General features: G+C 56.5%; 6 protein-coding genes across 6 annotated transcripts; all 6 read left to right on the plus strand.

Moving 5' to 3' along the window:
* Positions 1-35: 35 nt before the first annotated feature.
* On the plus strand, positions 36-1,436 carry TRIREDRAFT_79694 (Hypothetical protein; the record flags this gene model as incomplete). Its single annotated transcript, XM_006966767.1, has 1 exon — positions 36-1,436. One exon carries the CDS (start codon positions 36-38, stop codon positions 1,434-1,436), a length of 1,401 nt encoding a protein of 466 aa, XP_006966829.1.
* Positions 1,437-1,907: 471 nt separating this feature from the next.
* TRIREDRAFT_109178 (uncharacterized protein) lies at positions 1,908-4,406 on the plus strand (the record flags this gene model as incomplete). Its single annotated transcript, XM_006966768.1, has 3 exons — positions 1,908-3,557; positions 3,651-4,118; positions 4,281-4,406. The coding sequence occupies 3 exons, from the start codon at positions 1,908-1,910 to the stop codon at positions 4,404-4,406; spliced, it is 2,244 nt and encodes a 747-aa protein (XP_006966830.1).
* Positions 4,407-6,946: 2,540 nt separating this feature from the next.
* TRIREDRAFT_122767 (N-terminal cooper fist DNA-binding domain-containing protein) lies at positions 6,947-8,577 on the plus strand (the record flags this gene model as incomplete). Its single annotated transcript, XM_006966769.1, has 2 exons — positions 6,947-6,978; positions 7,104-8,577. The coding sequence occupies 2 exons, from the start codon at positions 6,947-6,949 to the stop codon at positions 8,575-8,577; spliced, it is 1,506 nt and encodes a 501-aa protein (XP_006966831.1).
* A 708-nt stretch (positions 8,578-9,285) lies between these two features.
* TRIREDRAFT_109181 (uncharacterized protein) lies at positions 9,286-10,458 on the plus strand (the record flags this gene model as incomplete). The annotated part of the gene is made up of 1 exon (XM_006966770.1): positions 9,286-10,458. The coding sequence occupies one exon, from the start codon at positions 9,286-9,288 to the stop codon at positions 10,456-10,458; it is 1,173 nt and encodes a 390-aa protein (XP_006966832.1).
* A 537-nt stretch (positions 10,459-10,995) lies between these two features.
* On the plus strand, positions 10,996-13,299 carry TRIREDRAFT_64372 (uncharacterized protein; the record flags this gene model as incomplete). The annotated part of the gene is made up of 2 exons (XM_006966771.1): positions 10,996-11,775; positions 12,241-13,299. The coding sequence occupies 2 exons, from the start codon at positions 10,996-10,998 to the stop codon at positions 13,297-13,299; spliced, it is 1,839 nt and encodes a 612-aa protein (XP_006966833.1).
* A 733-nt stretch (positions 13,300-14,032) lies between these two features.
* Positions 14,033-15,531, plus strand: TRIREDRAFT_64469 (uncharacterized protein; the record flags this gene model as incomplete). The annotated part of the gene is made up of 2 exons (XM_006966772.1): positions 14,033-14,268; positions 14,424-15,531. The coding sequence occupies 2 exons, from the start codon at positions 14,033-14,035 to the stop codon at positions 15,529-15,531; spliced, it is 1,344 nt and encodes a 447-aa protein (XP_006966834.1).
* Between the last annotated feature and the right edge of the window lie 290 nt (positions 15,532-15,821).

Raw genomic sequence — 15,821 nt, forward strand, 5'->3', positions numbered from 1 at the left:
CCAAGACGCTTTGTTCCCAGCAGTGATTCCCAAAGATGGCCCAGCCTCCGCGGTCCATCCTCATCGTCGGCTCCGGCGTGTTCGGCCTCTCCACGGCCTGGGCGCTCACCAAGAGGCCGTCTTTCGACAACACCGCCATCACCATTGTAGACGATGTCCGTGGCGCCTCTTTCCCGCCCGGCGACTCTGCCAGCGTGGACTCGTCGAGGATCGTTCGAGCTGACTATGCCGACCCGGACTATGCCGAACTGGCGGCGCTCGCGCAGGAGGAGTGGCGGAAGCAAGGCGACGACGAGCTCGGTGGACAGGGACGGTACACCGAGGCTGGCCTGCTGCTAGCGGCCAACGAGTCTGCTGAGCCCAAGATGTCGGGCATGGGATATACTAGGTCCAGCTGGGAGAACACATCGCGTATCGCCAGGGAGAGCGGACAGGCTGAAAAAATCCAGACGCTGGAAACCAGGGCAGACTTGCAGCGCTTTCTGGGCGTGGATGGGCATCCCGGTGATTGGGGGTACGTCAACAGACTCTCCGGATGGGCAAACGCACGCGAGGGCATGTTGTGGTTGTACGAGCGTGTCAAGGCCACTGGCAGAGTGAGCTTTGTGGACGCACAGGTGGAGGAGCTTGTCACCGAGGGCAAAAGAGTCGTTGGCGCGCGGCTGGACGACTCTCGGGTCCTCACTGCAGAGGTTGTTTTTGTTGCTGCTGGCGCTTGGACGGGGAGCTTGATTGACCTGAGAGGACGAGTGGAAGCCACAGCGCAGCCCTTGGGCTACATCGACATCTCTGAGGAGGAGTTCCAAGTGCTGGCGAAGCAACCGGTGGTGCTCAATCTCAGCACTGGATTGTTCATCATTCCACCGCAGACCCGCGTCTTGAAAATTGCGCGCCACTCGTTCGGGTACCTGAACCCGGTGCTCGTCGAGAGGGCGCTGCCTCCCTCGCCCTCGGAGGAGCGCAGGCCCATTGTCGTGTCGAGGCCGCTGACGCAGCGCGATGGCAGCAGGAATGCAGCAAAGGCGCTGCCGGCAGACGCAGACGAGGCGCTGCGCCAAGCCCTGAGGGACCTGTCGCCGGTCAAAGAGCTGGACACGCGGCCGTGGAGGGAGACGAGATTGTGCTGGTATTCCGACACGAGCGACGGCAACTTCTTGGCGGACTGGCACCCGGGCTGGGAGGGACTGTTCGTGGCGACGGGCGACAGCGGGCACGCGTACAAGTTCCTGCCCGTCCTCGGAGACAAGCTGGTGGACTGCCTGACGGGGACAGGAGGCAGGCTTGGGGACAAGTGGAAGTGGAAGAAGGAGGCGGCGGGCGACGCAGGGCGAGAGATTGACGGGAGGTTCAAGGGGCTGGTGACGATGGACGGGAGCAGGGCAGGGCGGCCGGGGTTGATATTGCGAGAGGAGCTATCCGAATTATCGGCAAGGTGAAGGGTGGCAGGGAGGGAGGAGGATCAAGCAAAGGCGTGTCCGTGCTGGAATGCATTTCGTCTGTGCGGCAAAGGGGAAGGGCTGAGTAACTTAGGTAGGAAACTGAGTAGGCAGTTTGTGCAAACTTTTGCAGATGACCTCGCGATGTGGGCAACGATGAGAGTTGTTCGATTTTTGTGTGCTTTTAGAATTTTTGTGAGCTGATGCCTGGATTTATCACATGGGTTTCTTCTTCACTCAAGGTACCTTATCAGTCTGTGTGAAGCCTATGCACATATCGAGGCAATGGAAGATAACGGGTGAATATCACCATTAAGTGCATGACGCACCTTGAGAAGCTCAAGCTCAACCGCTACTGCCTTTGCGTACAGCGTCTGCCCGACATCTCAAAACACAACTTCCACCGATTTCCGAGATATCCTCAAGACCATGGACTAGGAATCTATCTTCAATCCTCCGAGCCGGTGCGCGATGTCGTCCTCCAAAGACCCCGCCGATCCCCTTCGGATAGAACCCAAATTCCAGAAACCCGTGAGACAGTCTGTCTTCGAGAAGCAAAAGGCCGAGGCCGAGGCCAAGCGCAAGCGCGAGGCAGCAGAGACCGCCGCGGTATACGAAGACTTCATCAAGAGCTTCGACCACGACGACAATGACAATGCGAACCAGAGCGCGACGTCGCAGCGAAGTCAGCGACCCGCGTTTGGCGGCTTTGGCGGCCCGCCGCCCTCTGGCCCTGGCGGCGCATCGCGGCGACACTTTGGCACGTCGTCGGCGTTGAAGAGCGGGCCGGGAAGCCTGGGGACGCCACCTGCTCCCTTTGCTAAGAAGCGATCTTTCAATGACTTTTCCAAGGAGCCCGAGGGCAGGCCGACGCTCAAGTTCGATGACAAGAGCGACGATGACGAGATGGTCGACCGGGCGGAGGAGAAGGCTATAGCAAGGCCGACTCTGCGGTTGTCCAATCTCCCTCCGGGGATTTCAATCGCCACGATCAAATCACTAATGCCTTCCAATCTCACGGTTGAGGAGGTCAAGATCCAGCCCCCAGCTGGGCCCGGAGGTTCTGAAAGGAAATGCGCGGTTGCCATCGTCACTCTGTCCAAAGAGACTCCCGCGACAGACATGGATGCCGCGGTAAGCTCATTGCAAAACAAGTATATGGGCTACGGATACTATCTATCTCTTCACCGCCACCTTTCCTCAGCCGTCAGCTCTACTCTATCAGGGTTGGCCTCTTCAACCTCTACTACTTCTCAACCCTTTGGCGCCAAACCGGTGGACCGGGAGTCTTCGGCTGCGCACAACGACCATTCGCGCCACGGATTCCAACGGGGATTTGCTCCGCCAACTTCATACTCCCATGGGCAAGCGGCTGTGAACCGGACGAACCTGTTGTGCGTACCGGTCAAGCCGCCCCGGGACATTCGAATGATTCGGTTAATCAACAAGGTCATTGAAGGAGTTCTCGAACACGGCCCTGAGTTTGAGGCTCTCCTCATGTCTCGTGCTTCGGTCCAGAGAGAGGAAAGATGGGCTTGGCTGTGGGACGCCAGGAGCCAGGGTGGCGTTTGGTATCGATGGATGCTTTGGGGAGTCATTACAGGCTCACATTTGAAGCAGAAGAAGGGCAAGTATGTTCCGCTCTTTGACGGAGGCCACGCTTGGAAGACACCGGAAAAAGGCCTTCGCTTCGAGTACACGACAAAGCTCGACGACTTCGTTTCAGACGAGGAATATGACTCTTCCGAGGACGAAGACTTTGACGGAGATGCAAACCGTGACGGCAACCCGACGGCAGATGAGGAGAAGACGTTTCTCAACCCACTGGAAAAGGCAAAACTCGTACATCTATTGTCCCGTCTTCCCACTACAATTGGCAAGGTTCGCAAGGGTGATATTGCGAGGGTCACGGCCTTTGCCATTACACACGTCAGCCGCGGTGCCGATGAAGTTGTCGACTTGATCATCTCTAATGTGGAGAGGCCATTCTCGTTGGCCGTTACTGACCCGGAGAAGAGAAGAGAAGGCAAGGGAGAAAACCAAACATCAGGCGCGGATGAAGGTGCGACTGCGAGTGACAATACCGATGCAAGCGCCGCGACCCTGGTTGGCCTGTATGTGGTCAGTGATATTCTATCAGCATCCTCTACAAGCACTGTTCGGCATGCGTGGCGTTATCGGCAGCTCCTCGAGACGGCTTTACGATCCAGAAAGGTGTTTGAACGGCTGGGAATGATGGCGGAGAAGCTGGGCTGGGGTCGACTACGCGCAGAAAAATGGAAGCGGAGCGTTACTCTTGTGCTGAACTTGTGGGAAGGCTGGTGCGTCTTTCCTGTTGAAAGCCACGCACTGTTTGTGCGTGCTTTTGAGAGTCCGCCGTCCCTTAAATCGCAAGAAAAGGCAGGTGAACCTGTCAAGAAGGGGAAATGGAAGGCTGTCGAGGCCAATCAGACTCCCACCACGGCTTTGGAGACTATTGCTACTGATGAGGCTGCCAGAGATGGCGATGCGGTCGGCAAGCCGGAACAGCAGGAGGAAGAAGTGGTAGGGGAGCCTATCGAGGAAGAGGAAGAAGAAGAAGAAGTTGTAGGCGAGCCTATTGAGGAAGACGACGTTGACGGCGAGCCTATTGAAGATGAAGACGTGGATGGAGAGCCGATTGTTGATGACGACGACGACGTGGTCAGAGAGCCTATCGAAGATGACGAGGTGGATGGGGAACCAATTGATGATGATGAGGAGGACGAAGACGTGATCGGGGAGCCCATGGACGAAGACGATGAGAACGCAGTGGAGGCAGGCAAACCCAATGAAGCCATACAGCCGGGCACTGGGGGTGCCAAGGGTGCAGATGCACCAAACGTGCGGGGGGCAGAAGCTCAGGCAGAGCCTCCCTCTACGAGCCGAGCCCAGCCTCGACGGCGAATGCGAGCAGCCGACATGTTTGCCGATTCGGACCATTCGGATTGAAACTGGCATGGAGGTGGTGGACGGTGATGGATAGGAACTGTACGAGTTGAGACTGTCCACGGACAGCATGGCCCCAAGCAAGAGGAGGCCCCGGCCCGACGGAACGATGTTACGCAGCCAAGGTATGTTTTTGAGCGCCTCGTACTTGTGCAAGGGCTGCAGTCTTTCAGGGCCCATATGACGGCTTGGCCCGGGAAGCAGATAGCCTATTCAATGAAGACTTCAGATACCCGTCTAGTCGAGGAGACTACTAGGTACTAGGTAGATCACGCGAGGATAAAAACAAGAAAATCCATGTGTGAGGTACCCTCTACCATCCCACGACTATAAAGCACAACTACTAGGTAGACTACTTAACGAATCGAACATGCCAGCTGGGCTCGCCAAGTGCATCTCCCGGTCAGGCAGCTAATCAGAGGCATGGACAAGCCTCGACTTGATGCCAGCCTCGTATCGATTGAACTCGTAGAAGAAAAGCATGCGCGCGGTTAGGCAAAAGTGAATGATGAGAAGACAACAAGGCACACTCGAGGTATTATTACAGTACATGTAGGTAGGTAAGGTACCTAGGAATAGGAGATGATGGACCGACGCCTTCTCGGAGCGTGTGCCGGGAGACAGCCAATAGAAACTTGCTCATCAAGGTGCGGGACGGACGAACGTTGGCCTTTTGGGGGGTGTTGCCGGGCTTTGTGGAGATTTCAAAACAGGAGGAGGGAACAAAAAAAGGTGTTGTGTCTGTGCGTGGTTGATAGCAGTCTGTTGTTGTTGGAAGGGGGAGGAGAGTTGCACAGATTATACAGATCACGATTGGTTTCGATATGGGGTTGAAGGCATCTAGAAAGGCGGTTCAGGTAGTCAGTCTCTTGCTGCTCGAGATGGCTCGCTTCCGGCATTGGGGATGGAGCTGCACGGCTCCGAGGCTCGGGGGGTTTCGGAGGCGGGGCGGCGGTATTTGGGCCGGTCTTTGGTTTGAGAAGAAACATGAATGGATGTGACAGCTACGACTAAATCATTACAGTGCTAGAGGCACTCAAGGTAGGTGAAATGCGTTTGAGGGACGACCTGGAAGTCTGTTGTATGTATGTAACCTGACGCTTGCAAAGGCCGATTTGGTGACATCAGTTGAGGTGAGAGAGCACGGACGAGTGAGGAATGAGGAGAATGCCATGACCAGGCCCCTGAAGGGGGGGATTTGGGATCAACAACAGCGGGTTCAGAGCAGTACATATTAATAGATCCTACAATTTATAGCACCTAGGTAGGCGTGGCTGACGGCTTCAGGGTTGATGCGTGTAGTATTGGATGTATCTTGAAAGACGAATCTCACCGTTTCCATGCACGACATTTTGTCTACCTACCTACCTACGGGTAAGCACAGCTCGCATGACGGCTGTTTGTCTGTCAAGTCAGACTGCCTGATCAGGTAGAGGGATGATGGAATGGCTACCTACCTAGTAGGTAGGTGAATGGATCCAGAGTGAGCTGTGTTATTAGCAGCCCGACATGGAAATCGAACGGTTGTTGAAGGGATGAGCTCCCCAACCCGAGATTCGCTGCGAATGTTTCGTTTGACGCACGGCGTTTCACCACCTCACCCTTGGCCGCCCTCCCCCCCCCCCTGGTTAGCGCATGCAGGCCACTGAATCTGTAGATGCACCCGCTGTGGTCGCTGAGGCTGGCCGCTAAAGGAATCCGGGCTGGGGCGATGTCGAGCCCCTGGAGAGAAAAGAGGTCAACATAGTGAACCTTAGCGACTACATGTAGGTAAGAGACGCCCCCGCACCAAGTCATGCCGTTGAAGCGCCTGGACTGTTGGGCGGGTGAGTAAAAAGTCAGCCCAGGGCGCAGAAGGTCAGAGGTCCATGCTAAGGGTCTGGTCACTGATTATTGGGTGTCGGTTTTTTTTTCTCACCTCTCTCATATCATCAATGCAAGCTTTTTGCAAGTTTCGGCTTTCTGCATTCTGTCCATTCTTGCGGGTCGAGGGGCTTGACGATTGAAGCATCCCAGGGACTGCAATCTCAAATAACCGCTGGAGGCAGTCGGGAATCTGGGTTCGACATTTTGGGCGGTAAAACATTGCCGACTTTCGCTTGCCTCGCCGACGGCTGGGAGCTCTGCGCGCGCACGACGGGACAAATTTGGTGGCATTGAACGATTCAGCGGACGTTTGGATTTGGTGGTGACCTCCCCGACGCCATTCGACGACTTTGCTGGGAACCTGGCCCTTCGCATCAGACACCGTTTCGAGGACGGCGACTTCTCCCAGAGACCGAGCATCGTCAAGTGCGAGCGATTACCCGCGACCTCGAGACCTTTTGGATGCCGCTGTGCTATTTAGGTCCTGCGCCTACGATCTCTCGCGGTGCCTCGACCCGAAGCGCTGAAGCGCGCTGCTTGCGATACACAGGCTGTTTCTCATCCGACGGCGGCACATCGACGGCCGCCGTTTGCTGCGCCTGGCCTTGGGGCTCGGCTGCTCTGACTTTGGGAATTCTGCGATCCAAGGCGCATAGTCCCGTGTTGCATCGTTCGCCATGCCACTCATAAACGGCCAGAAGATGGCCTGGTATGTTTCCCCCCCTCCTCTCACGACGCTCCTGTTGCTGGCGCCTCAGCCTTGTCCGTGTCGGCCCTTCTGCGTCACAAACTCCCCTCGTTCGCCTCGTCGCAAACTAACCCGTCGTCGTGTAGCGAGCCGTGCATCCGAGGCCATCGCTCCACCAAATGCACGCACGCCAGCGAACGGCTCATGGTCCCCGTGCGCAAGCCCGGACGGCCTCTCAGCTCATGTCCGCATCCCTCCGCGCAGCCCTGCGGCTGTGCCGCCGTCACGGCCGCCTTTCCCAGGAAACAAAAGTGCCGCCGCTGTGACACTTCGGACAAGCCGTCCGGCTGCAAGCCCGGAGGCCAGGAGGACGACAAGGAGACCTCCAACGGGCTGGTGACCCCCCCGAGTCCGTCCCAGAAAGCACCCGCAGCAAAGGCGACGACGTATCGCGTGCAGAAGACGAGCTCCAAGAATGGAAGCGGCAAAAAGCAGATCGACCTCGCAGGCCTCGAAAGGATGGATGCGAGCCAACTCAACATACTATCGTCTCCCGAATCGAAACCTTTGCAGTCATCCTGCTGTACCGTGCCCACGACGCCCGCCGCCCCCCTTCCCGGCCAGGGGATGATGGGCTTCATCCCGAATGGTCGGTCTTTCAGCCTTGGTCCGGCCATGTTTCCCTTACACTCGGGGCTGGAAGGTCTACTTCCGGCCAACGGCCACGGTCCATCCGAACCCCTTCATCCAAACGAGCAGAACGCAGCCCCCGCTGCCGGAAGTTGCTGTGGCGGTGGGAAACCGAGAACAATTTCCACGCATGCGCCAAATCCTGCCGGACTCGACTCATCTAGTATAAATACTCAACCGCCTGGAAGCATGCCAACGCCAGGAGTTGGTCCTCCGGTTAATGGCATGATGATGCCTCAGTTCAATGCGCAGATGGACATGCCCAATGTCACGTTTCCATACTTTGTCCAGCCAGGGGTATTCGCATACCCGCCCCAGTACGGCTCCTTTCAACAGCCCCTACAGCCGGATCAGTGGAGGCAGCTGATGGCCACGATGAACTATACGCATCCGATGACGAGTGTGCAAAACGTGCCGTATGATGACACGGCTCAGGTGCAGTTCTCTCAGAGCAACGGCCTAGAGGCGCCCTGGACGTCCCACCAGTGCGGCTGCGGGGACTCGTGCGAGTGCATTGGTTGTGCCACCCACCCGTACAACCAGGCCACGCAAGATTACGTCCGATCTGCCTGGAACAGCATGCAAGAGGATGCTTCCAAGGGTCACAGGCACTCTGACAGCACTCATAGCGCCCTCGGCGGCAACAACGGGACGGCCACGCCCGCGAACCAGTCGCCAAACGGCGGCTCGACGCCCACGGGGGGCCAGGTGGAAGGCTTCGTGTCACCCACAATGGCGCAGACGCCGTCAGAGGGCAACTCGGCCGTCGAAGAGGCAGCTCTGTCGGCGAGCGACTTTTTCTTCGTGAGCTACCCGTTTGGCGAACTGTGCGAGGGAGAGAAGGCCAGATGTCCTTGCGGGGACGACTGTTCGTGTATCGGTTGTTCGATACACAACACATCCCCAGCTGTGGCTGAGTTTGGAAGTTAGTTGAGCGCGGGTTGTCTGAAAGTGCGAGAGAAGACGCTGGAGACTATGTCAGCGTCGGAGCTTGGCTCGCCCAGAATCACATGAGTCAAAGATGATGCCGGGTCGTTTGGCAGGTAGAAATTCCATCCCTGGCCACTTACACCTCTCCATATATGGCTGTACATACCTACCTGGATACCTCTTTAGAGTCCGACATACTATACCCGCTGATCACGTAGATGGACGTAATCACCAAACCATGGAAAAGAGCCTTCATGGACTCTATGGCTGAGTGCATAGAATACAATATTCATCTCTTCTGAAAATACGGACTGTCTATACACAAGACTTGCAAATATCTCTCATACAGAGTAGTACATGCTGTCGCTGCGAAGCGATAATGTGTTGCATCGCCAATCTGAAGTTGTAAGAATAAAGGTCTATATGCAAGGAACGCCTGAGGATTGAGGGTAGCTGATGCAGGGTGTGGGGCGCACTGTGTCCCCTGTGAGACAGCTCTTTCTTAGAATATCACTGGACATGGTCAAGCCTGGCTGTGACTTTACCTCAGTAATCATCGGCTTAAAGCTTGCAACTTCACAGACAGTTCCAAGCGCTTCTTCTTGATTCTCAGAGTCTGAATATCAAACTCCTGGCCCAGCGTTATATGTCCCTGAGTTGATCGGTTCTTTTTTTTTTCTCGCTTCCAGACGTGCACGGCCTGTCATCATGCCTCAATCCTCACGAGAATCCAGGTTTTCAACGCGCGACGGCGATGATGCACGCCGTGACCATTCACGTCACGAAGAGCGATCCCGGCATCACCGCGACAAGAGATCGCTCTCGCCAAATGGAAGCCCGCAAAGGCACTCGTCTGACCGCAGGAAACGAACAGCGTCTCCCCGAGACAGTGACAGAGACCGGGACAGGGAAAGGGAGCATAAGAAACGACGCTCGGCTGAAGGACACCACCATCATCACCACCATCGCCACCACCACCACCACTCCTCCTCGAGTCGCACTGAGAAGCCCTGGGCCGCGGAGCTGCCCTTCGGGGCGCGGCATCTCTCAAAGGACGACTTGAAGGCGTTTGAACCGTTGTTTGGGGAGTACCTGAGCTTGCAGAAGCAGCGTGACATTGCCGGCATGGACGAGCGGGAAATTCGGGGCCGATGGAAGAGCTTCGTGGGCAAGTGGAATCGGGGGGAGCTGGCGGAGGGGTGGTATGATCCTGAAATGTTCCAGCGAATACTCGCGCGGCACCCGACGACCGAGGGGCAGCGTGAAAGAGAAGAGCGACAGCAGCAGCAGCAGAAGCAGTACTCTTCACGAGATGTGTCTGTTGAAGACGACCGTTACAACAGCGGTGGCGATGACAGCGAGGACGAAGACTACGGCCCTGTTCTTCCTGGTGCCTCGGGCGGAAGCCGCCGGGTTGGCGTTGGGATCCCGAACAAGGAGGACCTTGCTCTACGGGACGAGCTTGTGGAAGAGTCAAGAGAGGCGGACCGGGAAGGACTACGAGCGGCCCGCAAAGCCGACCGCAAGCTACAAAAGGAACGCCTGGAGGAGCTGGTGCCCCGCGCCGAGGCCGGGACGCGCGAGCGCAAGCTGGAGAAGCGGCAAGAGGTCAACGACAAGATGCGGCAGTTCCGGGAGAAGAGCCCCGGCGGGGAGGTGCGCGACAGCGAGCTGATGGGCGGCGGCGACAGCCTGGAGGAGTACAAGAAGGCCAAGGAGAGGGAGCAGCGGCGCAAGTCGGAGCGGGAGATTCGGCGGGAGGAGATGGAGCGGGCGAGGAGGGAGGAGATTGAGGCCAAGAGGAGGGCGTGGCAGGAGAAGGAGGACCGGACGGTGAGCATGCTGAGGGAGCTGGCCAGACAGCGGTTTGGGGGGGTTTAGGGGAGGATGGGATGCCGTCGATGGTGATGATGATGCCGGGCTTTGCTTTACTTACTACTATGTCATACGGTATGATTGCTTTGGGATGAGAGACTCCCTTGTCTTTGGTTTGGCGTCACCCATGGTTATCGACGAATGGGGCTGCTTGGGGCATTTCGATATCTGCGAGACTCACCGGGAGAGGCTGAGGCTGAGCTGTTTGAGATGAGTCGGGTGGAATCTCACACTGTGAGGGCGGCGCTTGCAAAAACTCACCCCACACAACACCAAAAAATTGAGAGGCACTCGGATCGATCAAGATCGGAGATTGATACGTTCAACAACAAGGCATAGTATAGTGGTGCTTTGGACTACTATTGAATACAACAAGACATACTGGACTGCCTTCGGAAAAGAGAACCCCTTCTATCTTTTACACTACAACAGCAGAAATCTGACTCAGTCGGCTGGTTATTCCCTTGTTCCGGTGTTGACACAGCTCTCACTCTACCTACTATATCTCAGCGACGTTATCTCACACACTTTGACTCGGCCAACATGGAAGAAGGCGACGACTATGGCACTGGGGGCCTGATGGATGATCCCGAAGACTACTACCCCTCGACTCCTCCCCCGACGACACAGATCTTCACCATGGGAAGCGGCAAGGAAATTGTTCTACACCTGGTCGGCCACAGCCCTACGGAGGCGCATCACCTGTGGAACGGCGCAAAGATCATATCAGATTACTTTGAGGAGGATCCTGCGCGGGTACGGGGCAAGACCGTGCTGGAGCTCGGAGCCGCGTCGGGCCTCCCGTCGCTGGTGACTGGTATCCTCGGTGCAAAGAAGGTCGTCATGACGGATTTCCCGGATCCGGATCTCGTCATGAACATGCAGAAGAACATTGACGAGTGCGACGAGACGACGGAGCCAAAGGGGCACATTGCCAAGACGATTGACGCGGCTGGATTTGTCTGGGGAGGAGATCCGGCCCCTCTTCTCGCCCGTCTTTCCTCTGACGAGGACGGCTCAAGTGCTGCGAGGACAGAAGAGCGCTTCGACGTCTTGATTCTCGCGGATCTGCTGTTCCGGCACTCGGAGCACGGCGCCCTGGTCAAGACGATTCGGGAGACGATGAAGCCGTCGAGGGAGAGTGCCGCGTACGTCTTCTTCACCTCGTACCGGCCGTGGAAGAAGGACCTGGACATGGGCTTCTTTGACGTGGCGCGAGAGGCTGGGTTCGAGGTGGAGCAGGTTTTGGAGAAGAAGCTGGAGAAGCCGCTGTTTGAGAATGATCCGGGCGATTTGGATGTGCAGAAGACGGTCAAGGGGTTTGTTGTGCGGTGGCCGGAGAGTGTCTGATGATGATGTGTTGATGGTGTTGATGAGGGGTGTGCGGGTTTGGGGATCGTCCTTATAAAAAATTGGGTGCATGGTTTTGCATTGTTTTTAGACCGAGACGGCGGAGTTCTTGAGATAGCGAGCTTTACTATTGATCGATGTTGTGTGCCAGGTCGTGTGACACACGCAAGCTCATCATCATGGCTTTGGTGTTGCATGGCCTTGGAAGATTGTGTTGAGCCACGTCTGATTCCGGTTCGGCTTGTGTCGGTGTTTGTGAGGGCTGCTTTACTTTACATTTCATGCGCAAGATCTGTTCCGTCATTGTTCGCAATGGAGGATGCAGGTGAGCTTTGATGGTCAGTTATAGCGAAGTCAAGGTACTATAAGTAGGTAGTTGCATATGATCTTCCTGAGGTCGATTTACCCGGCCCCGCATCCCGCGATATTATATACAAGGCCTGCTCTGTTAACCATTTCATACACATCACATCAACCACAGCCACACAACCATTCAGCCTCTGCTGCATCATATACAAATCGTCTCTTCAGCTCCAAAATTCCCATCACACTGGCATCCCCTCCTCCCCCACCAGCCTCTCAACCACCAAAAAACCACAGCCCACAATGACCGCCCAAGACTCCTCCTCCCACCTCTCCCAGCTCCAAGCCAACGGCTTCGTCGTCATCAAATCCATCCTCTCGCCCTCGCAGCTCGAGCTCCTCCGCACCGCAAGCCAGCAAGCAACAGCCCTCGCCCGCGCCGGTCAATGGCCTCACGTCCGCACGGTGGGCAAGCAGTTCCCGCCGTGGAACCCGGCGGACGCTCGATCCCAGGGCATCTGGGGCGTGCAGCACCTGATGCACCCGCAGCTGCCCGGGCACGCCGACTTTGCGGCGCTGTACTTTTCCGAAGAGGTCCTGGGGATCGCAAAGGAGCTGCTGCTGGGGTGCGGAGACGAGCATCTGGTGATGGAGCTGTTCAACATGCTCGTGCGGCCGGAGAGGGACTTTGAGCTAAGGTGGCATCGGGACGATATCCCGCCGGAGGCGACGGACGAGGAGGAGATGGAGAGGCTGGGCCGGCCTGCGTTCCACGCGCAGTATAACCTTGCGCTGTGGGAGGACGAGTCGCTCGTTGTCGTGCCGGGGTCGCATGTTCGCGCGCGGACGGCGGCTGAGCGGGCGGCTGGGCCGTTTGAGAGGGAACTGCCGGGGCAGCTGGTGGTGAGGCTGGAGCCGGGGGATATCGTGTTTTATAATAACAATATCCTGCATAGGGGCGTGTACGACTCTGGCAGGGAGAGGGCGACGCTGCATGGCTCGGTGGGACATGTTGCGGGGAGCGGGCTGAGGGCGAGGAACGTGCTGCAGCATGGGGTGGGAGCGTGGGTTGACGGGGTTGATTTGGGGGGGTTGAAGGACGAGGGGGAGAGGAGGAGGGCGGAGGGGATGAGGGAGAGGTTGGTGAGGATGGGGGGTGAGAGTGGTGAGGTTGGGTATTCGCTGGAGGGGTGATGATGATGATGATGATGATGATGCTGTGAATATGATTGATACTATCTTGAAGTCATGTATTAGAGGAGAATTTTGATAAAGATGTATACAAGAGATCAATAGGGGGATATGGTATGAAGCTGGGGAGAGCGACATCTAACGGCATTTTAGCAATTCATACAGCCTCCACTATACCATACATATATTCCAGTTACTAACTAAATAAGCAGGTTCAAACTATCCTCTCTTGTTCTTCCCATTCTCTTTGAGACGATAGAGGAATAAACAGGGCATGTCCAACGCTATATCACAGCTTCATAGTCTCCTCTACTATATGCGGCTATTATAGCACACGTCCCAACAGAGCTGTATGTGTGTGTCAGTCAATCAGAGACACACACACACATACACGCCGATCCTATTTCGAAAATAGCTCAGCCAGATGGAGCAGGTCCATGTACAGATGCGGCATAACACTTGACTTTATGCAGAAGCGAGGCCAAGGGTAGCATTGGACCTCTAGTCTATATAGCGATGGCTGACGACGAAGGATTCTGTCCGAGCGCGGGGGTGATGAGGGGCGACAGGGCAAACAAACAAACCAGTGCATCTCATGGAATCTTGATTTGACAAGATATAAATTGAGACTCTGGGCCATCGTGGCTGTTTACGAGCAGAGGATTAATGAAATTCATCTCCTTCAATTTATCCAACTTGCTATATACTGTAGTCATCCAGCAGTTTTCCCTTGAGCATGGCTTCGCAAAAACGCCATGGCCAGTTGCCTCCCTCAGCCAAGGACGAGGCCATTGAGCCCTTCACACTCAACATCCCCGATGCCGAATTGACTCGCATGAACGCCCTCCTCCAGCTATCGACCATTGCAGCCGAGAATTACGAAAACACGTATGCCGACCAGGCGAACCAGTTTGGACTGACGCGCGAGTGGCTCGTGGCTGCAAAGGAGCGATGGGAGAAGAGCTTTGACTGGTAAATTACCTGCGCACTCACCCCGTTCACTTATACATGGATACTCCTTATACACCCAACACCATCACATACATCATCATCATCATCATCAACAACAGCAACAACAACAACAGCAGCAGCAATTACAACTAACATATACGTTCGTCTCATATCAGGCGCAAGAGAGAAGATCTAGTCAACTCCTTTCCCAACTTCAAAACCGCCATCCCCGTCCCCGTCAACGACTCCCCAACCACCACCACCACCATCAACATCCACTTCACAGCCCTCTTCTCCAGCAACCCCGACGCAGTCCCCATCGTCTTCTTCCACGGCTGGCCCGGCTCCTTCTTCGAGTTCCTCCCCATGCTCAGCCTCCTCCGCGACAAGTACCCCGACGAAGCCTCCCTGCCGTACCACATCGTCGTCCCCTCCCTGCCCGGCTACGGCCTCTCCGACCCGCCTCCCGCGCAGCGCAACTTCACCACCGACGACGCCACGTGGATGATGGACCACCTCCTGACCCAGGCCCTCGGCTTCACCGCGTACGTCGCCCAGGGAGGCGACGTCGGCGCTTACGTCGCGCACTTCCTCGCCCGGGGGTATCCGGCCTGCAAGGCCGTCCACCTCAACTTTCCCGCCGTCCCGCCGCCGCCAGACTTCCTGGCCTCCGCCGCCGCCGAGGAGGAGGAGGAGGGGGGGCTCGACGACGCGGAAAAGGAGGGCATGCAGCGGAACGCAGCGTTTGGGATGACGGGCGCCTCGCACGCCATATGGCACGCCGTCAGGCCGGCCACCGCCGGGCTCGTCATCATGACCAGCCCCCTCGCCATGCTGGCCTGGCTCGGCGAAAAGTTCCTCTACTGGACCGACCCGGCGTCGTTTCCAAACACGCCCAAGGACCCGGACCCGGAGGCGGCGGCGGCGCCAGATGGGGAGAAGCTCCCTTACTCCGTCCAGCTGATGGATGAGGCCATTGCCGAATCGGCCCTGTACTACCTCACCGGGTGCGCGAGCACCAGTCTGTATCCCTATCGGGACCTCTTGGCCAGGGGACGGGCCACGGTCGACGGATCGACCAAGCTCATCGCTGCGCCCAAGATCCTTGGGTACTCGTGGTTCAGGCGGGAACTCGTCATGGCGCCAAAGGCGTGGATGGCCAAGATTGGGAACCTGGTGCTGTATAAGCGGCACGAGAAAGGGGGGCACTTTGCCGCGCTGGAGCAGCCGGCGGTCTTGCTTGAGGATGTGGAAGAGTTTGTGGGCAAGTTGGTCAAGGCGTAGTTGTAGTTACGTATGTGCACGTGCTTTGCTGAATGGTGGACGGATACCTAGGTAGGTAGTATGCAATCTGTAATGTTTCAATTTCATATCTGGTTTATCTGGAAGGGTATTTATATTTATTAATCTTGGTCGTGACAGCCGTAAGATTGAGAATCAAAATCTGAAAGAAGCAGACAAACGAGGTAGCAAAGGAGGGGAAAGGGAAGATGCAACAACGTAGCATCAGCCTCTTAACAGAACTTGCAACTCAGATAACACGCAACCCGCTCAGTTGATAAACAAGACTCTGA

This window comes from Trichoderma reesei (genome assembly GCF_000167675.1).
Source record: "Trichoderma reesei QM6a unplaced genomic scaffold TRIREscaffold_14, whole genome shotgun sequence".
Taxonomy (NCBI): Eukaryota; Fungi; Ascomycota; class Sordariomycetes; order Hypocreales; family Hypocreaceae; genus Trichoderma; species Trichoderma reesei.